This window comes from Podarcis bocagei (assembly GCF_964188305.1).
Source record: "Podarcis bocagei genome assembly, chromosome: 2".
Classification (NCBI taxonomy): Eukaryota; Metazoa; Chordata; class Lepidosauria; order Squamata; family Lacertidae; genus Podarcis; species Podarcis bocagei.
Window position 1 is genome coordinate 10454361 of NC_138126.1, and position 25139 is coordinate 10479499.

The window sequence follows — 25139 nt, forward strand, 5'->3', positions numbered from 1 at the left end:
TAGGGCTTCAAGTTTGCATCATCATTCTTTGGTTTTTTAAAAAAATTGGAAAGAAAAGTTCACCGGGCTCCCTTTTTGCCCATTAAACAGCACCCAGGGACAAAAGTTGCTAAGGGCTACAAAATAATATAAAAAATCATAACAGGCTGAAAATGTCCCCAAGAAGCTTCAGATATCTTTAAATAAAAAAATGAAAAAAATATACCAGACTGTGACCTTATCAACTGTTTACGATGTATTATTAATGTTCTTGCCCAAAGAGGAAGGCTTTAATGACTCCCAACTGATAACGTCTGAAGAAAGCACTATCGCTATCTCTCTCTCTCTCTCTCTCTCTCTCTCTCTCTCTCTCTCTCTCTCTCTCTCTCTCTCACACACACACACACACACACAATATTACATGTTACAAAGTGAGTTATATCTTTTGGTATCACCATACTTAAATATTTAATAGATTTCGAACAAATGTGGAAATGATACTCCTTAAATGAATGGGTAAGTAAATTTTGCAGTTTGCACCAGTTATCAGCGTATTGTGATATTTAACCAAAGACATCTATCAGCATAAACACGGGGACTGTAAAATGAGGTTTAGAAACAATCAGAAGAATATCATCTGCATATGAATTCAAATTATATTCAACTGAATTGTGGACTACTCCATAGATCTCCCTATGTTGTCTAATAGCAGAAGCAAATATGAAAAAGCAAGGGTGAAATCAGACATGCTTGTCTAGTTCCTCTAAGTTGGGGTGCTCCAATGCACAGTCCAAGGGCTGCATGCAGCCCTCAAGACCTTTGTCTCCTTCCAGAAGCCAAGGGTGGGGCCTGCGGACCATAGAGCTTCCTGCGGTGGCTGGGGGTGGGACACCTCAGTTGACCTGTGTCTCAACATGGTCCATATTCAAGTATCACGGCCTGGCTGGATGAGGAGGAGCGGGGGAGCCTCCCATCCAAGAGCCCCTCAAGGAAGACAGGGAAGATGAGGCCTGAACCCCTGGGTCCTGGTGGTGGGACAAGGGGGAAGGGCTGAGCTGGGAGGTGCTGGAATCAAGGTGGCTGTCAGAAGGTGGAGGCCCTTCCAGGACAAGGCCGGAGGCTGAGTGTCTCAATGTGAGCAGACAGTGAGGAATCAGGGAGTACACCTGCCATCCCACAGCAGAACAGTCTCAGTCCTGCTGGCTCTCCTCCTCTCACACCCTGATCTAGAAGAGTCCTACATGTTGACAGACAGACCCAGGGGAGGAGCTCACCCCCATGTCGCAGTCTCCGTCTGTTGGGAAGGGCTCCAGAGTGAGAAGCTAGAGGGGAAAGGTGGGGCTGGAGCTAAGTTTCCTGCAACTTCTTGAGCTGAAGGAGTCAAGCCAGGATGACCTCGCTGTCTCCCCAGCCTCTTCTTGACCTGCAATGGCCCGGCACTTCCCTGTCAGCCCTTGTGATACAGAAGCACAACCCTTCTAAACATTCAGCCTTCCATATCCCAGGCATAACCTTGCTCAAGCTTGCAGTGGTGCCGCACTCTTGCGCAAGTCAGCAGGCTACCGCGAGAGCACAGCACCAAAATATGTGCATCCCGATTTACATCAGAGGAATGTTGGAGGGTGTGGAATGAGCTTCTTTCACCAAAGTTAGACTTTTTAGTTGCCCATTCTGTTATGACTCTCAGAGTTTGAAGGCACATGTGGGAGTTTTTGCAAACATGTTTTTCACCAGCCTGCACCTGCGCATGAAGCCATGTAAAGAACTGAGGGCATTTCAGAGTCCATGCTTCTTCCCTTTGTAATTATCAAAATCACAGAGGGGTTTTTCTTTCATCAACTTTTCAACAAAGCTCCGGAGATTTGTCCAAAGATCACCTTTGAGTCCAATCAAGGAGGTATCAGAACTGACAACAACATGAAGTTATTAACATATTTCACCAGAGGAGGGAAGAATTGGTACATAAAGGCCTTCTGTACCACTCAGAATTGGGGCTCAGATTTAGGACAGGCAAATTGCTATACAAGGGTGCAAGGCTGACCTCTATCCCTTCTAGGTGTGAAGTCTTGGTTGCATCCCATCCACATTATCTAATTATCTTCTAGTTCAGAGGAGCAGTCACAGGAAAGGAAGGTGTTGCAAGCAGGCAAAGAATGGTACTGCTTCTCCTGCTCTTCCTGCCTCATGCAGACTGTGGAGTGAAGGCAAAATGCCCCTTGACTTTGGAGAGAGATTGGATAGAGCCATTCATTTATTACAGGCCAGGAGACCACCTCATTAGTGGAGTCATCTCTGCTAGATTTGCTATATTTAATCTACAGCACTTCACTGAGTCTCCCTCTACCAGCTTTAAACAGTAAGTCATTTTATGGGGATGGGGTTACTGCTGCTCCATTCAATATTAATTTTTACTTATCACCATTTTGGAGCTTGGTGTATCTGTGTACTTTGGGCCTTCCAGGCTGTGATGCTTTTGGATTTAAATTTTTAATTCTTCATTTTCTTTCTTTTTTAATGTTTGCACTTCTTTTTTAAAAAACAAATCAATAAAATTAATTATAAATATAACCGGCTTGGGGGAGGGCGGAGGAGAGAGAGCAATAGATGCTCTGTGTCATTTAATGAGCCTTTAAAAACCTTTTAACTCCTATTATTATTTGAAAGTCTATGCATGTCTAATTCCATCATGAGACATTCATTCTGCTTTAGTTTTGTTTTCCAAGGGATAATGAGTATTGACTGAACAAGGCTTTCCCAACACTCATGCATCATTAATTGGGAATTTGCTATCAAACGTCCGAATTTGGATCAGTGTTAGGGTGATTAAATTCTAGAAATTGAATCCAGGATTTTATATTATCCTTAGAAGCTTGTCACCGAATGCTGGAGGATATGATGTGATATGTACATTTTTTCAGCAAAGGAGGAACAAGGTACTGGCTGCCCCTGTCCTTCTTCTTTGCCATTGAAGAGATCAACCAGGATCCCAGGCTCTTGCCCAACATCACTCTGGGCTACAATATCCATGAGACCTTTTTTCATGGAAGGATAACATATGAAGCTTTGGTAGACCTGGTCTCTTCTAGACAGGCAAATGTTCCAAACTACAACTGTGGAGGACAGAATAACTTGATTGCTGTTCTGGAAGGGGCTGACTCTGACTCTGAGAACTCCATCCAGATTTCCAGCATGTTGAGCATCTATAAAATGCCACAGGTAAGAATGGAGATGGAGGGATTATCTGGCTGTGCTTCTCAGGCATGAAAATTTGGCACATTGTCAGCTCAGAATGAGGAAGACATTGGATGTCAAGGCACTGAAGAAAGGAGATAAGGAATGGTAGGATGAATAGCTGTGCTCTTTTGGATATTAACTGTCCTCCCTCCCTTTCGTTTGTGTCAAATGCTGATTCCTGTGTTTGTGTGTTTGTATGCCTGTGCATATAAAATGAGAAGGAAGGGAACTTCCATCGTACTAGTGGCCATGCCACTAAAAATTGGATAAAGCGGGGAAGTTTCCTCTGAGTGAAACTGTGAAATTTGTTTATTAATTGAAAACATTCATAACCCACTCAATTATTAAAAAAAACTTTTAGTAGTGCACAACCTAAAACAGTAACAAATTGTTGAAACAAATCAACAGTATAAAGCATTAAAATAAAAGGATAAAGGCGTATTTTAAAAAATGAAAACAGGAACGGAGGGAATTCATAAAAATAAAAATGGAATCCAGTCTTATATGTCAAGAAAAGTCTGGGGGAAAAAACAACAACACATGTGTTTTTACAAAGCAAATATATGTTATTTGGTGTATGAATTATTTCATCTTTGATCTCAAACAATGCAAGCCAACAGTCCTTCTTTTTTGCCAGGTCAGCTATGCTTTTGGCTCAAGTCTTCTGAATGACAAGAGGCAGTTCCCCTTTTTCTATCGGACGGTCCCCAAAGAAGAGGCCGTTTACCCACCGATTGTCAAGCTACTCCATCACTTCAGTTGGACGTTCATTGGTCTCATTGCTCCAGACACTGAAAACGGAGAGACATTCATGAAGACATTGACACCTGTGCTATTAGAGAGTGGCATTTGCGTTGCTATCTCATTAAGCTTTCCACAACGTAATACATACCGTATGAGGTCCAAAGTTCCTCCATCAGAAAAGTGGCGACAAGTCCAAGTATTCTTATATTATGTAGAATCTACTTACTTCTGGAAGGGAATGCAAGTTGCTGAAATGATATTTGACAAGCTGGTCAAACCCACTGTGGGGAAAGTCTTGATCACAACATCGATGTGGGATTTGAGTGTAGACTTAATTGAGTTAATCAACAGTGGTTTAGATTTCCAGCATTTCCACAGTATTCTTTCTTTTTCTATTGGGCTGAATAAATGGGCCAAATATGATGATATTGATGCCTTTTTCTTTGCAATTAAGCAGTTTTGGGAGGAAGCTTTTACTTGTTCCTATAAAGAGTATACATTGTCAGTGAAAAGCTGGACAAGATGCAGAGAAAGAGAGGAACTGGAGATGCTGCCCCAAGACCATCTGGAAAGACTCTTATCTCTAAACAGCTACAGGATTTACAACACTGTCCAAGTTGTGGCCCGTTCCTTAAATGCTTTATATTCCTCTAGATCTAAGTGGAGGTTGAAGGACAGTCTGCAAGTTCAAAGGCTACAGCCATGGCAGGTATTTCTTTTCCCATCAATGACATCTCAGCCAAACATCACAATCAATTGTACAATTCCAGAATGGTTGCCTTGGAGATTGTCTGAGAACTTGGGGGATGTAGGGGGGAGGTGAGATTTTGCAAACCCCTTTGTGAAGTGCTATGAATTGAATCCTTTTTATCTCCTCTCCGATGATAGTCTCTCTGGGAACAGTTCCCACCACTAGCCTAACCTCTTCTTTGCCTTGAAGTGGCCCATTCGACCCCCACCTCCTCCATAAGAATTCCCTTGGGCAGGGAAGATGGCATTGCACTGACTCTCCCTCCTGTTTAGGGTGTAACTTTGGCATCTTCTGAGCTCCACTAAGCTCTACCCTTTCTCCAAAGGGTTGTGTGTGTTGCTGGAGCCTGTGTTAAGTGTCTGAGTGACTCATCTTCTCATTATGCTAAGAGTTTAATATATGTGGACATCTGTCATATTTTTGGTGTATTTACAGTGGTACCTTGGTTTGCAACCACTTTGGATTACAACCGTTTTGGATTACAACCACGTCAAACCCGGAAGTGCATGTCCCTTTTTTTGGATTGCAACACATTTGGGGGGGGAGGCCCCATTGGTAAAAGCGCGCCTTGGGCTACAACCTGTTTTAGTTTACAACCAGACCTCCAGAACAGAGTATGGTTGTAAACCAAGGTACCACTGTATATCCTGATCCCATTAATATGCATTCAACTAAATTTTCCATTTTACATATCTTGAATTTTTTTATGCAGAGCAGATAACAGCTGCAATCATCATTTGAAGCCCTTCTTCATGTCCCTCCCTCATGAGAAGTCTGGAGGGTGGCAACACGAGAATGTGCCTTTTCTGCAGTGGCTCCCCGGTTGGAGAATGCTCTCTCCAGGCAGGTTTGTCTGGCACCTTCATTGTACATCTTTTGGTGCCAGACTGGAGTCACATGCAGCTCAGAACACAGAGACAGTCAGTTGTTAACTATTTATTCAAGAAAACCGGCATATAACTCAGCAACACTTCCCATTCGGTCTTTTATCTTTTTAAAAGTTTTTATTTATACTTTTAAAATTTATACATTTCATTAGTTTTACAATCATTTTAACATTTCAATGTTTGACTTCCATCTGCCTCTTTCTGTGGTTCTTTAAACTTGCTTTCTTATATCTTCGGTGTATCCAAATTCATTTAATTTGCTCATTTTATTATGTACTTTAAATATATATCCTTATGAAACTGCAGGTTATTACAATAATCCTGCCAATGGTTTTAGATATTTGTGATTTATCTGCAAATATTCAATAAACCATTTTTAAAAAAGTTTGTTAACATGATTTCTTATTCTTCCGGGAACTTTTGCCATTTCTGCATATTCCATTAGATTTGGTATCCATTCTTCCTTCTGCTTCTTTCATTTTTAAGGAGAGTAGCTGCTGTTGTTGCATGCATGAATAAATTTCTGTACAATTTAGATACCTCTGTCCCTGTCATTCCCAAATGGTCTTTGGGTTCTCCAGCAGCCTCTTCACCCTTCTCTGCTTCAGCCTCAGAGTTGAACTGCTCCCCATCACCGACTCTCCCTGTTCACTAAACCCTGTTGCCCCTTCAGCACCTAGCCCCCCATTGCAGTCTTCTTCCTCTGAGCTCTCCTCAGTGTCCCACCACCAATCCTCTGGCTCTGAGCCTCCTCTCCTGGGGGTTCCCTTGGAAGTTCTCTGGCTGGTGCTTTCCACAATTCTTCAGACTGCCCAACCAGTCCCAACCAGTCCCTGGCACTCTGTAGGCAATCCCAAATGAGAGCAGATCCAAGCATGAAATGTGCAGAGTTGAATAGTCAGTGTTTTCCCCCTATTCTATATATTTCCCCTATTCCCTTTTCTCTGCCATTCTAGCTCCACTCTTTCCTGGGAGATGCCCAATTTTACAATTCTTCAATGGACAGAGTGTATTTGGATGAGAACGGGGAACTGGCAGCTGACTTGGACATTGTGAACTGGGTGGTGTTTCCCAATAAGTCCCTCCTCAGAGAGAGGATTGGGAGCATCAAGAGACAGAGATCCCTGGCCCTGAAGTGCAACATCGACCAGAATGCCACTGTGTGCCCCAAATGGCACAACCAGGTGGGAGAAATAATTTGTTTCATTTTATTGGATTTCCCATCCCATAAGCTCTAATCATGTCACTGTCCGGAATGAGCCAGCTCCTTGTGGAACTTTACAGCCAGCTGCAAAACAGAGATGGTCAGATCGGACACAGACTGAACAGCAGTCAGAGGAGACTTCCCCACCCCTTGGAATGAAGGTTGCCAGGGGAACGACCGAGAGCGGGCTGGAACTCAGCCAAAGCGCTCAGAAAGCTCAAATAGGCGTGAACAGACATAGAGATATTCTCTCAGAAAAGGAAGAGGCTGGAGCTGACCCAATAAGTCCGAGGAGTTAGTGAATGGGAAGACTGCTAGACAGGAAGCAAAACAAGAGATGTAAGAGGCATCGGTTCAATATATTCTGTAGACACCCGAAGGAGTCTTCAGAAGGCTCATCTTGAGTGATAATGGTGGTGGCTGTGTTAGAGCCATCCAGAGCTATCTGTTTGTTTTTGTAATAAATCTTCAATTTTAATTACCTACGCTTACTGTGTTATCAAGCTGGGAACTCCTGACTGTCACCATGCTCGGTGTGCGGCTACCTTCAGGTGCCTTCTGCATTTCTTGAAGATTTAAGAGTAGCTCCCTGTGAAACTGTGTATATGCAGGATTCAGCTGTTTTTTTTTGGGGGGGGTTGAGTTCTAGGCGGTTGCTTATTTTAGTAAGTAGAAGAGGTGGCCAATGGTTTTCCCCTTCCCCTGTCATATTTAAACCATATAAAATCTGTAGGAGAGTGTGGCTTTTAGCAGCATCTTGGTCTCTCCCACAAACGCGAGACGACTCTGGCTGTTAATTATTTCAGATTCATTGCTAAAACAACAAACTAGGATGGAGCTCCTCTACTCATCGTCCTCACCAGAAGATGCCCAGACTGAGCTCCTCTCTCTTCCCCAGCACAGAAGTCCCCAACTTCTCTTCTGGTATCTTTCACACGTCTCTGCCACTTTTGAGATCCTATGAGATTTGGGAGAGAATGTTTCCTGCATTCCAACATCTGGCTCACTATTGGAGCTCTCACACAGCTGCCTGTCTCTCTGGCCCTGTTTATTTCCTCCCCTTTGTTCAGAGTTCAGATTACAGCTGCTCCCAACCCCTCCTCCCTGCCTTCTGCTGCTAACTGTTCTCTCTCTCCTGTCAGCATCTGAGCTTTGCTGACAATCAGTGCTAGCAATATTTCCTGAAATGCTCCTGTAAATCCATGTTCTATGCAGCAATTTCCAGAAAAGTGTGCAATAGGTTTGTTTGCTAGAAGAGATGGCCTCCTAACTTGAACCCTTCAAGGAAATTTAACCATCCCTCAACTTTTGCAGTTAGTTCCTCTCCCAACCAATTTGGCGAATGAAACAAATATTGTTAGAAAATACTCTCCCAGCTCCAGTTCAAAAACAGGTTGTGGTGAGAGGAACTGCTTCACCAGTTTATCATTTATTTATATGAAGGGTGGCTAATATCTGGACCCCCTCCCCCAAATTCTACATGGCACCTAGGACCACTTTTTAAAAACAAACAAACAAGACAAGCATTATTTTCTGGAAATAGTTTTACTGTACTGTATGTCTGCTGCAGTTATACTGTGATGCTAAAAGGTTTTGAGGCACCTCCCTTTTGATAAAATATGTTTGTGCAAATATGTTTTATAAAACTGAATCATACAATGAAATATAAAAATAATTTAGAGTACTGGAAAATGGCTGATGGTAAAACATATTGGACTGAGGACTTGAGAGTTGTGGTTCTCTTTCCCTCCCCCCCTTTTTTTGAAAATAATATTTATTCAAGATTTTAAAAGTTACAATAAGAACAAAGAATTTTTTTTAAAAAAGGACAGAAAAAATACAAACATTCAAAAAAAAAGGGGGAAAAGAAACAAATCAAACCTTTACATAACTTTCTTCCTTTACTTATTTCCTTGACCTCCTCACACCTCCCATTTTTATATTCTAATTTAAATTGTTGTTTTAGCAAATCCTTCCAACCTAACTGAGAGTTGTGGTTCTCATTCAAGCCCACTCTTTGGCCAAACCAACAGAAGGTTCCACTTGGGTAACTATGGCCCTCAAATGAAAACAGTTTAGCTACCTCTGATTTATATAGCAATCATGACACTGTATCAAGTCCAAGAGGGGAGGTCTATGCTTTGAGGATTTAACAAACCAAACTGAAACACAACTGAGCAGCAGGAGAAGGGAAGAGGAAGAATCTTGGGTTTTGATTTAACAGGGAAACATTATCGTTAGAGCTTTTGCTGCAATCAAGCAGTTAATAAGTTTTGTTAAAGATAATTAATCAAGTAATACATTGTTATCATTCTTAAATCATCAGCCTTAACACGTTTTCCTTGATGCCCCTTTATGCTCAGCCCCTGCCTACTTCCAGGTGTGTGGAAAGTTGCCAGCCTGGGTTCTTCAAGGTAGTTCAGGAAGGAATGCTGCTCTGCTGCTATGACTGCGTTCCCTGTGCGGAAGGAACAATGGCCACTCAGGAAGGTGGGTGACACCAGCAGAAAGACCTGCCCTTGGGGAAGAGGACAAAGGACCTTTCTGGTGTCCAGAGTCTATCAAAGGGGAGTTTTTGAACTGATGCACTGCTACAACACAACTGGGCATCTTCCCCATTGGGTGTTCATACATGCTGTATTGACAGGATCAATGACAATTAGAAGCCAACACAGAGTAGGAGAAAATCCTGAGATGTGGGAAATTGACAGTACTTTGACGATTGGTCAAACTTGGCACAAGAGGCACCATGAACTCTGGGATGGTTATCAGGCACAGATGTTTCATACAGTTGTGTCCAACAAGGTCCCTTTTGAGTGTCATATTAGAAGCTTTTGGCCTCAGGACCCTTATCCTAACATTGACACTTTTTCAGGAAAGGGGTCACCATGCCTTAGAATTCTTTTATTCCTGTCAGAAATATTAGTGAGGGCCTCCTGCATTGTGATTTCCTTAGTATATGGAATCCTCTCCCCATTGTTTTTACCACCAATTGAAGACATACCAGTTGCCTCAGGTTTTCATTTAAAAAAAATAATATTAACAGACCAATCAAATCAAATCAAATCACATTAATTCCAAATTACAGAGCCAAATTTTAAATTTTTGTTGGAGGTACCCATATTTCAAGTTCCGAAAAGGATCCGATCATCTTATTGCTGCTGCTGCTTTAATATCCACAATTCTGTCCAAATGATGTTCACAGTTCTATCCAATCCTTTCTTGTTGTTTTCCAAATCTCTTCTTGTTGTTTTCGTATATTATTCCTTTCTCTTTGTGACCTCTGAAAATCTCCACAAGCGAGTTGAAAACAGATATTTTTATAATCCTGTGTGGGTTTTTCCATTCGTCCAAGAGTCATATTCAGACGGCTGGCGCACTTCATCACTTCCAAAAACAAACAGTCTTACCGTCTACTCGTTAATCTTTGCAGGTCTGTCACTCCCTTTCTCACTCTTCTGAGGAGGTTCTGCCAGGAATCCAGTATGATAACGAGCCATAGCTTCCTCCTCCTCGAACATCAATCTTTTGATAGCTTTCGAGAAATCCTGCCAAGATGGCGACTCTCTTTTTATGACTGCACCATTCCAAAAGCCCTTATTCTTTTCCAGATCTCCATACGTCAAACCTTTGGTTAATAATTCATTTCCACACAACTTTTTATCATCCTGCATATAGTCAATTATGCAACGGTTCTTTCTTGGGGAGGGGTTCTTAGGTAATCACATAGAGAAAAAAAGAAAAGTTTTCCCTCCCTTCCAGTCCCGTTCTGACATACCGACACTTTGATGTATCTTCTTCATGAATATTTTCCTGTTGAATCCAACCCGTTGCTCTCCTTCACAGAGGTCACCTCAATTAGCAGTCTTAACTCCCATTCTTCACTTGAAATATGTGCATTTGCTTCTCTCTGATTGTTTATTTTGAGCTCCTGCAACCAGTTCGTGCGATCAGAGGCAGCGTCCGGGAGAGCCGTGCCACACGGGTGCTGTGCGCCTAGTGCCTTCACCCCCTTTCGAACTCGGGGGTGATTTATGGCAACAGCAGGCAAGGCAGTATTACCCCAGTCCCAGGGGTAACAAGGGAGGCTGCATACTCCCATATCAGCCTCTTAATTACCCCGTGTGAGACAGAGAGATGGAATTGTCGGCCATCTTCCAATGCGCCCCTAGCAGCCCCCATTGCCTCAGGTTTTCCTGTCTCGTAATATCATTAATACCAATAAATATTCTCCCTATTTATATGCAGTGATTTTTATTGAATATAGTTAAGTTTCCTTTTAGTGAAGACCACTTTGGTATTACTTTTTGTTAATGAAAAGCATTACAGTAAAGTTGATATTCTTTGTGTTCATTCCAGATGCAGAGCATTGCAACAGGTGTCCAGAAGATCAGCATCCAAACAAGGACAGAGATCAATGTTTCTACAAGATCATCACCTTCCTGGATTATGAAGAAGCTTTGGGGATTTTCCTAGCTTCCTTTGCCCTATTCTTATCCTTAACCACGTGTGTTGTGTTAGGAATATTCATTATATTCCGAGAAACTCCCATAGTCAAAGCCAACAACCGGAACCTCTCCTATATCCTCCTCATCTCCCTCCTTCTTTCTTTTTTGTCCTCCTTCCTCTTCATTGGCATGCCAAGGAAAGCGACCTGTCTTTTTCGTCAGATAGCCTTCAGCATCATCTTCTCAGTAGGCATCTCTTCTTTGTTGGCAAAAACTATCACTGTGGTGCTGGCCTTCCTGGCCACAAAACCAGGAAACACGATGAGGAGATGGCTAGGGAAGAGTCTGGCCAACTCCATTGTCATTTCCTGTTCCAGTGTCCAAGTTGCCATCTGCATCATCTGGCTGGGAATCTCTCCACCCTTCCCAGAGTCTGACATGCATTCCCAGCCCAGAGAGATCATCCTGCAATGCAATGAAGGGTCTGTTGCCATGTTTTATGGTGTCTTTGGCTACATGGGCTTCCTGGCCTCCATCTGTTTCACAGTGGCTTTCCTGGCCAGGAAGCTGCCTGGGGCCTTCAATGAAGCCAAGCTGATCACCTTCAGCATGCTGGTCTTCTGCAGCGTTTGGGTCTCATTTGTGCCCACCTACCTGAGCACAAAGGGGAAATACATGGTGTCCGTGCAGATCTTCTCTATCTTGGCTTCCAGTGCTGGGCTTCTGGGCTGCATCTTCGTTCCCAAGTGCTATATAATTGTACTCAGGCCTGATCTGAATACAAAGGAGCATCTGACAACAAAAGCTGGTTCTTAAATGACTCATTTTCGACAACTGTTGTCCAGCACAGCATTAATGAAAAAGAAATACTTGCCTTGCAAGTGTAGCTTCTTAGATTCAAAAGCATGTTTATGGCTCCTTTTCTGATGGTTACTTTTCAAACCTTTAAGAAGTGTCTAAATGTTTACATTTTATTTTTAATTGTGCTATTTTAACTTGGAAAGCTGAATGTCTTTCTCTTAAAATTCAGGTTCTTTGGCACTTCCTGCATTTCAATATATTGATTTAATAGGAAAATTGATTGGGACTGCTAAAACAAATAGAAGAGAAAAGTGTAATTGAGTAGTGAATTCCCCCCCCCACCCCAGGAACAGTTAACAGAGGGCACAGAAACATTATTTACAGACACACACACACACACACACACACACACACACACACACACACCACAATGGGAGGGTTCTTAGGAGGGGGGGAATAAACATTCCTTATTCCTTATTGTAAAATGCCATTTAAAGCATGTTGAACTTTGAGATATGAATTGTTCTTCATTGTACATACAATTAATATCTGTATTTTCCTTCACAAACATTATGTTAAAAATATTGAGATAATTGTGCCCTGATAAATCTGTTGCTCTTCACGGTGTCTCAGGACTTAGTTGCTTTTGAGCTGGCGAGAAAGAGTGCTGATTTTCTTCTTCTTCTTCATTTCTGTTGGGAAATATCACGGCAATGATAGTTAGATGAAGGAAGTAATGGAGAAAGGAAGATCATTTCTTCCAGAGAGCCCAGTGCCCTTTGACTTGAGATAACTGCTCATGGTACACCCACTCATCCCATTTGCTTTGCATCTATTTTGCAGGCTTTGCTATATATTCTAAAACTTCTTTGAGCAGAGGTAACAATATGGGAAGTGCAGCCTCTCTAGTATCAAAGCCGCTGTCAGCTCCTTTGGGGGTGGGAATGCAAACCATATCCAGCATGCGTTCCTATTAGACTCTGGCTGGAGTTTCTGCTGCTGCTCTTTTTCCACTATCATGATGAGTGGAAGGATTCTCCCCCCTTCATCTGTGATGTCTCAGATTCTCTGTAGCTGAAGCTCTGTCTCCTGACTTCTTTAGACATGGCAGAACTTGTCATAGTGGAAGGAAATTCGCCCTAGATCAACTCCAGTTGTCCCTCTGGCACATAAGAGGCAGGGGAGAACTGCTAAAATAAAAACACATAGACACATTTAATTATAGATAACAAGTGGTGCAGAGACCTAGTTTGTGGAGGGTGGGGACAAGGTCACACTATCCAGCACACCCTCTTGCAAGGGGATCAAAAGAGATGCTCATTTGGACTCCCAGTGGAGCATGGCAAACTGGAAAGAGTCCATTGCTAGCTCATCTGCCAGCATGGATAAATATTTGGTGATAAAAGGTGGTCAGAACATCTCCTAGGGTCAATGAGAGATGTATAGGCAAGCCTAAGAAGTTCTGAAGAGACACTCTCCCATCATTATGAGGATCACAAACTGAGTGCATGATTTTAACTCAGGTTCCATGATGTATTCAGCAACACCAATTAGTTCACATAGCAGAGTTGGGGTGTTAATGCCCTCTGAAACCCTGAGAAATGGCTGGGTTTGAGTCTTCTGACTGACTACAGTGGTGCCTCGCAAGACGAAATTAATTCGTTCCGCAAGTTTTTTCTTCTTGCAAATTTTTCGTCTTGCGATGCACGGTTTCCCATAGGAATGCATTGAAAATCAATTAATGCGTTCCTATGGAAACCGCCTTCAGACCAGGTCCGAGGACAGTCTGTCCCCCGACCTCTTCTGAAGGCTGGGGGGGGGGAACAAGGGCTTTTCTTCCCACCCCCAGCATTTTAAAAAACCCCGGGACAGCGGAGGACTTCTCCGCTGTCCGGGGCGATCTTAAAATGCTGGCGGGCGGCATTTTAAAATCGCCCGGGACAGCGGAGGACTTCTCCGCTGTCCGGGGCGATGTAAAAGCCCCTGGGAAGGCAGGCAGGGGGGACAAAGACTTTTGCCCCCCGCCCGCCTTCAGAAGAGGTCCTGGACCTCTTCTGAAGGCGGGCGGGGGCGAAAGTCTTTGCCCCCCCGCCTGCCTTCAAAAGCCGTCCGGGACAGCGGAGAAACGCGCTGCCTTTCTCCGCTCTCCCGGGAAGGCAGGCAGGGGGAAGCAAAGACTTTCGCCCCCCGTCCGCCTTCAGAAGAGATCCAGGACCTCTTCTGAAGGCGGGCGGGGGCCGAAAGTCTTTGCTCCCCCTTGCCTGCCTTCAAAAGCCGTCCGCGATAGCGGGAAGTGCTTCCCTGCTATCCCAGACTGCTTTTAAAATGCTGGCGGTGGGGAGCAAAGCCTTTCGGCCCCCGCCGGCCTTCCTGGACCTCTTCTGAAGGCCGGAGGGGGGAAAAAGGCTTTGCTCCCCACCACCAGCATTTAAAAGAGGTCCCCGGAGATTTCCCTATGGGCTTTCTTCTTGCAAAGCAAGCCCATAGGGAAATTCGTCTTGCGAAGCGCCCTTTCGTCTTGCGGGTTTTCCGTCTTGCGAGGCATTCGTCTTGCGAGGTACCACTGTAGTTCCATTTGAGTCAGGACTGTGCCACAGGCACAGAAAGCAATACCAACTGAGAGTGCCCATGAGCATGTGCAGAGTACCTTCATCTCACCCCTTATTTGCTCTTGTAAAGCTTATATAAATGTACTGCTGATCCAGGAATGTTCCAGAAAGATTATTGGGTTACATGTAAAATTGAGTTATAATGGCTGGATTTTAATTAGGACAAGACAGGAAAATACCAGTAAATCAAGCAACACAATAAGGTGTCTTGGGATAAGGATCACCTCAGATGTAGGAAAATAAACTAAATTTTATCGTAGAAATTCATGCATGAAATATTATTCACAGAACAATCAGTTACATTCCAAGCTGCAACATGACAAGGAAGGAGACGGGGATCCTTTTGAAGAGGGGCAACATAGAAATCTTATCAACAATGAAAGTAATCCTAATAATTTCCTAACAATTCTGATGTGCTCCAAGGTGTTTCAGGGCAGAGAAAAGAATATTTGGGTTCGGTCAGTCAGTAAGGCATTTGACAAGGTGCCCCATGATATTCTTGTAAAGAAGCTGGTAAAATGCGGTCTTGACTCTGCTACCACTCAGTGGATTTGTAACTGGCTGACTGACCGAACCCAAAGGGTGCTCATCAATGGTTCCTCTTCATCCTGGAGAAGAGTGACTAGTGGGGTGCCACAGGGTTCTGTCTTGGGCCCGGTCTTATTTAACATCTTTATCAACGACTTGGATGATGGACTCAAGGGCATCCTGATCAAATTTGCAGATGACACCAAACTGGGAGGGGTGGCTAACACCCCAGAGGACAGGATCACACTTCAAAACGACCTTGACAGATTAGAGAACTGGGCAAAAACAAACAAAATGAATTTTAACAGGGAGAAATGTAAAGTATTGCACTTGGGCAAAAAAAATGAGAGGCACAAATACAAGATGGGTGACACCTGGCTTGAGAGCAGTACATGTGAAAAGGATCTAGGAGTCTTGGTTGACCACAAACTTGACATGAGCCAACAGTGTGACGCGGCAGCTAAAAAAGCCAATGCAATTCTGGGCTGCATCAATAGGAGTATAACATCTAGATCAAGGGAAGTAATAGTGCCACTGTATTCTGCTCTGGTCAGACCACACCTGGAGTACTGTGTCCAGTTCTGGGCACCACAATTCAAGAAGGACACTGACAAACTGGAACGTGTCCAGAGGAGGGCAACCAAAATGGTCAAAGGCCTGGAAACGATGCCTTATGAGGAACGGCTAAGGGAGCTGGGCATGTTTAGCCTGGAGAAGAGGAGGTTAAGGGGTGATATGATAGCCATGTTCAAATATATAAAAGGATGTCACATAGAGGAGGGAGAAAGGTTGTTTTCTGCTGCTCCAGAGAAGCGGACACGGAGCAATGGATCCAAACTACAAGAAAGAAGATTCCACCTAAACATTAGGAAGAACTTCCTGACAGTAAGAGCTGTTCGACAGTGGAATTTGCTGCCAAGGAGTGTGGTGGAGTCTCCTACTTTGGAGGTCTTTAAGCAGAGGCTTGACAACCATATGTCAGGAGTGCTCTGATGGTGTTTCCTGCTTGGCAGGGGGTTGGACTCGATGGCCCTTGTGGTCTCTTCTAACTCTATGATTCTATGATTCTATGATTCTATGATTCTATATCTGATAGTGGGCAAATACAAAGCAAAAGGCACAAACAGAAAAGGATAACAATGTGGTGTGTCAGGAAAAAAATTGAAGCTACAAATGCAGAGAAAATGGTTCTCTTTTCAAATAACAACCCTTTGAGATTGAGAAGAGCAAAGCACATCTGTTTTAACAGGCTTGCTGTAGATCAAATAATTTATGCAGCACAAAAGAAAGGCATTTAAGAAGAAGAGGAAAATGTCTGACTACCAATAATTTGAATAGACAAATAAGTTTGACTGGTTATTTGTGACCCCCAGGTAAATATGAGCAGCATAAAGACTACTATGGTTGGTCAATAATATCGCGGGATAAGCCTGTGATGAAGCGATGTACAAGCTTATGCCCAAAGGACCTATGGCACGGGTGTCAAACACAAGGCCCGCGGGCCGAATCCGGCCCGCCAGACCTCGTCATGTGGCTCGTGTAGCTGCCGCCGGCCGCCAGCCTTCACCTTTTATTCTAGGTTTTTTTGGGGGGGGGTTTGACACAAGGAAGTTTACATGGTGCGGCTCCCTACTCTCCTCCCCCCGTCGCTCTTAAGGACGTGGTTGCTGCTTCAAATGTCCCCGCGTCTCTCAACTTGCGCCTTCGTCATCGGGGGCTGAAGCAAGGCGGGCAGCTGGCTTCTTTCTCCCGCTCACTGCTCAAAAAGAGCAAGCGGAAGGTCAGGTCTCTCCGTGCTGCGGAGGGGGAGTCTTTCTCCTCGGAGAAACTTTTTTATTCCAGCCTTGGATCTTCTCCGGGGTGCAAACTCGCCCTGCGGGAGGCGTCCTCTTCTCCTCCGCGCTGGATTTCACCAGCCCGGGGCTTCCCTTCCTCTTCATTTCGCCTTCCCCTCCATCTTTGCACAGCCAGCCTTTCCAGGACCGACGATGCCTGTGATCAAGTTGTTCTTTGGGAATATGGGGTGGCTGGTGGGGGGGGTGTGAGTGGGAGAGAGAGGCGCGCACACACACTCCAAACACCCTTAAAATAAATGTAAAGTGGGGGCGGCGATGATGATGGCTGTGATGGGAGGCGGCTGTGTTCCCTGGCACCCCCTCCACTCCCCGCCCCCCACCGCCGCCTTCCTCCTCCTCCTCCTCCTCCTCTTGCAATTTCGTGGCAAGCCAAGCGAGGAAGGCGATCTGGCGCCCGGCTCTCTATCTCAGCTCCACAAGTTGGACTCCGCGCCCGCGCAGCGATGCTGGGCGGTTCTCCCAGCCTTCCGGCACATGTCAGTCCCGCTGGCACATTCCTGGGAGGAGATCGGACGCGGCTCCTTGCAGCCCTTCTATCACTCGGTCACACAATTGGGCGGCTCGCTCTCCGCCCTGCCAGTAGCTCCACCTTGATCTCTCCCTCCTGCCTCGGGGAAGGAAAGGAAGAAGCCGGAGATCCAGTTGTAGGCAGCGTGCTCGCGCTCTTTCGCCTTTTGCGCTATGCAATGGCACCCCGAGATGGGGGGGGGGGCAGGGGAATTAGCCAAGGAAAATGAGAGTGCACAAGGCATGTTGATGCTTTCCTGTCAGAGCGCGCTCTCTCTCTCTCTCTCTCTCTCTCTCTCTCTCTCTCTCTCTCTCTCTCCCCCTCCCTCCCTCACACACACAGATACACACACACACACATTTTATTTACAGCCCCATGTCGTGTATGTTTACTCAGAAGCCAGCCTCACTTTCTTCAACAGGAGTTTCAAGTAAATGCACATAGGATTGCAGCAATCGTCTCATTAGGGCTCATTCTTTGTAACAACTTTGTTTCCTAGTTCTGCTGGATCTCTCAGCGGCCTTTGATACAATCGACCATAACATCCTTCTGGACTGTCTACATTATTACAAAAAACAGTAATAATTGAATGCAGTGACAATAATTTATGATAATAAAGAGTGGACACATAGTCCTACAGATACAACCGGCCCTTTGAGGGTGACCAAACTGCTGATGCGGCCCCCCGATGAATTTGAGTTTGACACCCCTGACCTATGGCCATTGCAAAGCTACTATGACTTCAATTTCAACATTCATGATTTATTTGACAGGAAGAAAGATTTAAATTTAAGAAGCTACATTTGCAAGTATGTCTGTGCTGGATGACAGTTGTCAAAAATGAGTAATTTAAGAATCAGCTTTTGTTGTCAGACACTAGATATTAATCAACAAATTAGTTGCATAGCACAAGATCATAAACCATCCTTTGATTTGGTCATTAGATCCTCCCATGTATTCAGATCAGGCCAGACTACAATTATGTAGCACTTGGGAAAGAAGATGCAGCCGAGAAGCCCAGCACTGGAGGCCAAGATAGAGAAGATCTGCACGGCTACCATGTACTTCCCCTTTGTGCTCAGGTAGGTGGGCACAAAGGAGAGCCAAACACTGCAGAAGACCAGCATGCTGAAGGTGATCAGCTTGGCTTCATTGAAGGCCCCAGGCAGCTTCCTAGCTAAGAAAGCCACTTCTTAGCTTCCTAGCTAAGAAAGCCACTGTGAAGCAGATGGAGGCCAGGAAGCCCATGTAGCCGAGGGAGCCATAAAACATGGCAATAGACCCTACATTGTATTGCAAGGTGATCTCTCCAGCCTGGGAGGTCATGTCAGACTCTGGGAATGGGAAAGAGATTCCCAGCCAGATGATGCAGATGACAACTTGGACAAGAGAACAGGAAATGACAATGCAGTTGGCTAGACTCTTCCCCAGTCATCTCTTGATTGTATTTCCTGGCTTTATGGCCACGAAGGCCAGCACCACAGTCATAGTTTTTGCCAATACAGAAGAGACAGCAACTGAAAAGATCTCACATCTATTCTATGGTTAGCAGAACCAGATCCATTGAGTAACTGAGCTTGTAGGGAAGGGAGGGTGAATGTTCAGGACGTGGGTGTTGGTGTTACAACTGTGGTGTTAGTTGCAAGTGTTTTTTGCTGTTATTTTGGAGTGCGTGTATTTTTTGGGGGTTAAAGTTTTATAGTTTGAAGTAAACTACTAACTACTTCAGCTGCTCTAAATCTTGACTCAATATTTCTCTGACACAGGATCTTCTGTGCACCAGAAGTCTCTCCCCAGGGTTCCAACACAGTGCAATGAATGACACTGTGCTGCTATTTATTCAGATGTATGGACAATTACGAAAAATATTGCTTGAGTTCTGGGGAGAATAAATCACTACGATTCTGATAATTATGTGGAAAACAAAGTTCACACTACTTTGCTGGCATTTATGGAACATTAAAAGAGTATGTTGTCATTTAAAGGTCAAGCTGACCTTTGACCCCCCCCCAAGCCAACCCAGGTAAAGACCAGGGAGCCATTTCTGTGCATTCTTGTTCTCGTGTTTTCCTCCAGGTCTGCACCTGTGCCTTGAGCCACACAGAGACTCAGGTGATGCATCTCCCCCTTATAATTATTCTTATTCTTGCCAAATCAACAGGGATTGAGACAAATCAGCCAAACATCAGAATCAAGGCTAAAGTGAGGTAATTTATTACACTGTGCCTGAAACGTTTCTTGCAGAAAATATACCCTGTGCCATGGACCACTTTTCTTGTCCAATCCTCAGGGCTCGGATTAATCATGAGATTGTAACAGCACCAAAAAGTCCATCCATTGAATTTTTAAGTATACCTTTTCAGCTGTTTCTGGGTGAGCCAACTTTTGTTAGTGCATCAACAGATCTCTCTTCTCTGTTGATGCAATAACAAAGTCTACTGTTCCAAGGACTTTTCTTTATTCTCCTTCTGATTCCCCTTGAGCCTTTATCTAAGTTTTCTCTCCTACAGGCCCAACTTCCAGGTTCTGTGACACAATAGTCATGGCTTTTCCCATAAGATCTTTCTTCCAAATTACCCTAAACAGTTTCAGCTGCTAAGAAGTATAGAATACACACCCTACACCACAAATGAGAAGTGACTGGTTCCTGTCTTCATTTTCACTGGAAGCCCTGCCCACACTCTGGATCATGTTTATCTATTGTTGTTGTTGTTTAGTCGTTTAGTCATGTCCGACTCTTCATGACCCCATGGACCAGAGCACGCCAGGCACTCCTGTCTTCAGGCAATTGAATATGTCAGAGTCACACAACAAACATTTTTTTTGGGGGGGTCAGATTGTGGCCACTCTAAGCAACTGGAACGGTCTCCCTCAGGAGGTTGTGGTCTCTCCTTCCTTGGGTGTTTTTAAGCAGAGGATGGGTGGCCACCTTTCATGGATGCTCTAGCTAAAATTCCTGCATTGCAGGGGGTTGGACTAGATGCCCCTTGGGGTCCCTTCCAGTTCTATAATTCTATGATTCTACGATTCTCCTGCAGTCCTAAGTAATGGATTATTGTTCCCCCCAACATTAAATGAGACCCCATAACTCCTATTTTTGTTCAACAGCCCAATGAATGTGAAGATTGTATTTGGGGTAGGTTGTGTGATACCTCTATGTCACCCTCTCATTGTTCTTGATCATAAAGTTCAGAGTTTCCCTGCCCTTCTGTGTGGCCCCTTCTACTTCCCTTTCCATGTAGGGGCCCAATCACCCTGTTTTTAGTGCTGGTTGTGACTATTCTGTGTGACCATTGCATTAATCCTGAACACAAAGAATGGGTTTTGATTTTCACTGATCTTTCATGTAGGCCCTGCACCCTCCTTTTGGTTCAAGAGCAGATTTAACAAAAAGGTTAGTCTTGGTGGGTTGTGCTGCATTTAAGTGACTCATCATAACTTGTCTGAAGTAATGGGTTTGGGCTTCCTCTTAAACCTACATGTGGGCCCTGAATTGCCTTTTTGATTTAAAGGCCTAGTGAAACTAAATATTTTTGGAGTGTCATGTAACTTTTCTATGAGCCCAGACATTTGCCTTGGTCCTAAACAAGAGGTTTCGTGTCTGCCAAGTCATCTATGGGGCCCTGGAAACCTGAGGGGTGCCTTTGATGAATATATTGCTTGTAACCTCTTCATGATCCAATTCCATCATCCATGATTCTGAGGGAAAGGATTTTTTCTCTGCACCCTTTCAGGACCCATATGGAGGTTTGAGACTCAAAATCATTTTGGGGAGTGTTGGGAGGTATCTGATGGTGGGGTAGACAGGTCACAATACACAATTCAGTGCAATCCACTCAACCATAATTCTCAGAAGGTGACTAGACAATTCTGCAGTCATTCAATGCAGGCCTCATCCTGCTTTAAAGGTCAGACATGTGCCTAGAAATTCAGGGCAAATATAAGTACAGTGTTACCTCAGGTTAAGGACTTAATTTGTTCTGGAGGTCCGTTCTTAACCTCCCACTGCTGCCCCCACGCTGCCGCTGCGTGATTTCTGTTCTCATCCTGAAGCAAAGTTCTTAACCCGAGGTACTATTTCTGGGTTAGCGGAGTCTGTAACCTGAAGCGTATGTAACTTGAAGCGTATGTAACCCAAGGTACCACTGTATAGATTATAGCCATTGGAAATGCCCTTTTATTTCTTCTGTCAATAATTTATTTTAGTATTTTAATAATGGTTGCCTTGACAGAGAAGTAGTATAGAAATGCAGTAAACAGGCAAATATTGTGCTGGAGAAGAGATATTGCTTCCTTGTTTGTGTAGGAGCAGGATTTTAATCACACTTGTAATGTAACAAACACTATGGATAATATGGAAGGATACAAAATGTTATTATGGAATAATATGTAGTTGTAAATGTTGGGAATAGGACCCATGGAGGGGATGAGGGGAAATCTCAAGATCCAGAGAAATCTCTTTATATGGTTATGTAATGTGATAATTTTTTACTTGTAAAATCAAATAATTATTTTTTTAAAAAGTTGTTTGTGTTGGTTTCCACATTCCCTTTCCAGTGCGCAGACTTGGAGTGTGACATTCCCCATGTCATGCTTCACTTTCAGACATGCTTTGAATTCAAAATTAATTCAGCATTCCTGAAGGGGGTTCCTTTAACCAGCCACACCCCTCTCTCTCCTCCTCCTCCAAGCCTTTGATGAGCTGCTTCTCAGGTAGCATTTTCAGGGAGGAGAGCTGCTCAGCTGAGTGAGAATAAGGAAGTGAAGTTATGGGAGCATTGTCTTGTCTGCTCAGAAGACCTACTGAATTGCAATGAATTTTGGTCCTGCTTCCCTGTGAGAGGGCAGCCCTCCCTCCAAGAAAATGTCAAGTGTGAGGCAGTTAGGCCTGCCCTGCCCCAAAGTGACTAGCAGTTCAAGTGAAGCTTCAAAAACGAAAGCAAGGCTGGGTGTTTTTCAGCGACGCTTGTTGTAAACAAACTGTTGGAAAAGGGACTTTCCAAGCAAAGAGCTGTTGGATTGCAGCGAAGGCTTATTGTTTACAGATTCTCGGGAAGGGAAAATTCCAGGCAGCTGGGCTGACTGCCAAGTGCAAGCAGCTTGTAAACAGCCCAATAGACTATTGGATTTTCCAGCTTGTAGCTGAAGCTGCAGCTTGGGATTAAAGATGGCTCTGTTCTCTCAGAAACTGAGTAGCCAAAATTGGCTAGAATGGTCTTTTGCAATGGAATTCTTGCTGGTGGGAGAGCAATTATGGGACTTAGTACAAACCCCACAGCCTGTTGCTGTACAAACACAGGGGGAGAAGGCTGCAGTTCAAAGTGAATTGAAGCAGTGTGCCCTGCGAATTTTGGCGGAAAATGTGGACGCTTATCTTGAGCCAATCCTAAAGGGTGCAGAAGAACCAAGGTCACTTGGGAGTCACTCCGCAAAGCTTGTGAAGCTGGGGTGGGAAGCAAGGACCGAGAATTGGTTGTGCCAAAGGCGGAGAGCCAAGATGAAGCTAGCCAAATTCTTGAGAGTTCATCGAAAGCTGGGAGGAGCTTTGAGCCACAACAGGGAAGTGGAGAGACTGTTGCTGTTGTTGCTGTTGATGACCCTAGCACTGCTGCAATGGCTGTTGCTGATGGGGGGAGTGAAGCTCGGAAATCAAGCACCCCCACTACTATTGCTACAGAGGAGAAAGCTGTAGCTCAGAACGCTGTTCGTCAGGAGACACCACATCAGGAGAAAGGAGCTAGAGGGAGCTCTGTAAAGCCTGAGGCTTCAAGCAAAGGTCGTACCCAGTCCCAGGCAAAACCTGATATGGCTTTGATGTCCCTAAAAGCCGCATCATCCGTGGAGAACTCTTTTATTGTAGACACAGGAGCAACGCAACACATGATGTCACGCCGGGAACTGTTTTCTACATTTGAGGAGCAACGCTTCACTGTGAAACTGGCCAATGGTCAGGAAATGGAAGCAACCGGGATCGGAACTGTGTATCTGGAAAGCCTGAACTTGACTATAAACAATGTTTATTTTGTTCCAGATTTAAAGTACAATCTGTTGAGTGTATCTCAAATCACTAAGAAGAAACTGGTGTTATCGTATGATGAGGAAAGCTGCAAAATCTACAAAGATGGAGAGCTGTATCTTTCTGCCAGAGAGAAAGATGGACTGTATCTGTTGACATTTGAGGAATCGGACTATAAAATGTGCACAGCATGTGAATCTAAAATGCTTTCTCTTGCAGGTATCTCGAAAGAAGACATGAGAGGAAAGGCAACAAAGGTTAACAGTGTTTTTCAGCGAGTGTATGTTGATGTAATCGGTCCTTTAGCACCTTCTAGAGGCAATGCAAAATACTATCTTATATTTGTTGATCATTTTTCTCAATATGTATGGATTTACATTTTGCAGAATCCCAGAGAAACCTTAGAAAGGTTTAAGGTGTTTTGTGATAAGGTTAAGAATATTCATGATGCTAATATTGATTTTCTTTTCACAGATGAAAAGACAATTTTTCTTTCACAGGATTTTCAGGATTTCCTTGAGAAGCAAGGGTTAGAGCACAAGGTTGCTGTTTCAGAGGCTGCACGGAACAAAACTGTTTGTGTAAAAGTAAACAGAGTGTTGCAAAATGGCATGAAGGCACAATTGCTGAGTTCACACTTGCCACATGAGTATTGGGCTGAATCTTTATCATGTTTTTGTTACACTTGGGTGAGAAAGGTTTCAAAAAGTATGGAATGTTCTCCTTTTGAGAAGCTGTTCCACAGAAAACCTTCTGTTTCGCATTTTAGGGTTTTTGGATCTCCAATCCGGACTGAAACTCCAGATGGGGTGAAGAATGCCAGAGGCATTTTTGTGGGTTATGAAAAGGGTCTCTACAGAGTAATTTTGTCTGAATCTGGTCAGGTGATTCTCACAAAATTTCTAGAGAGTGCTCCTGGACAGGAGAGAGTAATTGTTCACACATTTCCCACTGCTGATGATTCAGATGATGAATTTGATTATTCTGATTATAGTGATACTGAAAGTGACACAGAAAGCTCAGAGAGTTCTGTTGACACAGTTATTGAGAAAGGTTCACACACAAAAGCTAGATCTTCACAGGTTAAGGATGAACCACTGTTTACTATTGGAACTGGTTCTCCGAAAAGTCCTGAGACTGAACCAGTCAGCAAAGAGGATCAACACCTCATATGCAGGTCTGAGAGAATCACAAAGGGCGTACCACCAAAGAGGTATTCTCAAGAGTTTGCTAGTTCAGCTGTTGCATGTATTACTATTGTTGACAACTCAAGCCAACACTACATTTCCTAACCAAGGTAATGCAGAAGCACTCATTCCTTGGAAGTCAGACAACCAGAGAGTTACATTGGTGAAACCAGTGGCGGGTAGTTCCAAGGGTGGAACTGAAACAACAGGGGATTGTTATATATATAAAACAACTGTTTGTTTTCTTTTTTTATAAGATATTTATTGAGATTTTAAACAATCCAATCAGACCAAAAAGAAAACAACATTATCACACACAAAGCAAAACAGATATAAAAAGTAAGAAACAAAAAGAAAAAACATAAAAAGGCATAAAAACACACACAT

The 25139-nt window shown here is 43.9% G+C and overlaps 1 protein-coding gene and 1 long non-coding RNA gene across 2 annotated transcripts; one reads left to right on the top strand and one right to left on the bottom strand.

Annotated features, from left to right (window-relative positions):
- Window positions 1–3758: 3758 nt before the first annotated feature.
- On the bottom strand, window positions 3759–4242 carry LOC308581349. Its single transcript, XR_014004997.1, has 2 exons — window positions 4106–4242; window positions 3759–4004 (listed from the first exon to the last, which is right to left on the bottom strand). It is a non-coding gene; the product is annotated as an uncharacterized lncRNA (long non-coding RNA).
- Window positions 4243–6954: 2712 nt separating this feature from the next.
- On the top strand, window positions 6955–12196 carry LOC308579758 (vomeronasal type-2 receptor 26-like; the record flags this gene model as incomplete). Its single annotated transcript, XM_081180692.1, has 2 exons — window positions 6955–7093; window positions 11159–12196. 2 exons carry the CDS (start codon window positions 6955–6957, stop codon window positions 12061–12063), a joined length of 1044 nt encoding a protein of 347 aa, XP_081036818.1. The 3' UTR covers window positions 12064–12196.
- Window positions 12197–25139: the final 12943 nt, after the last annotated feature.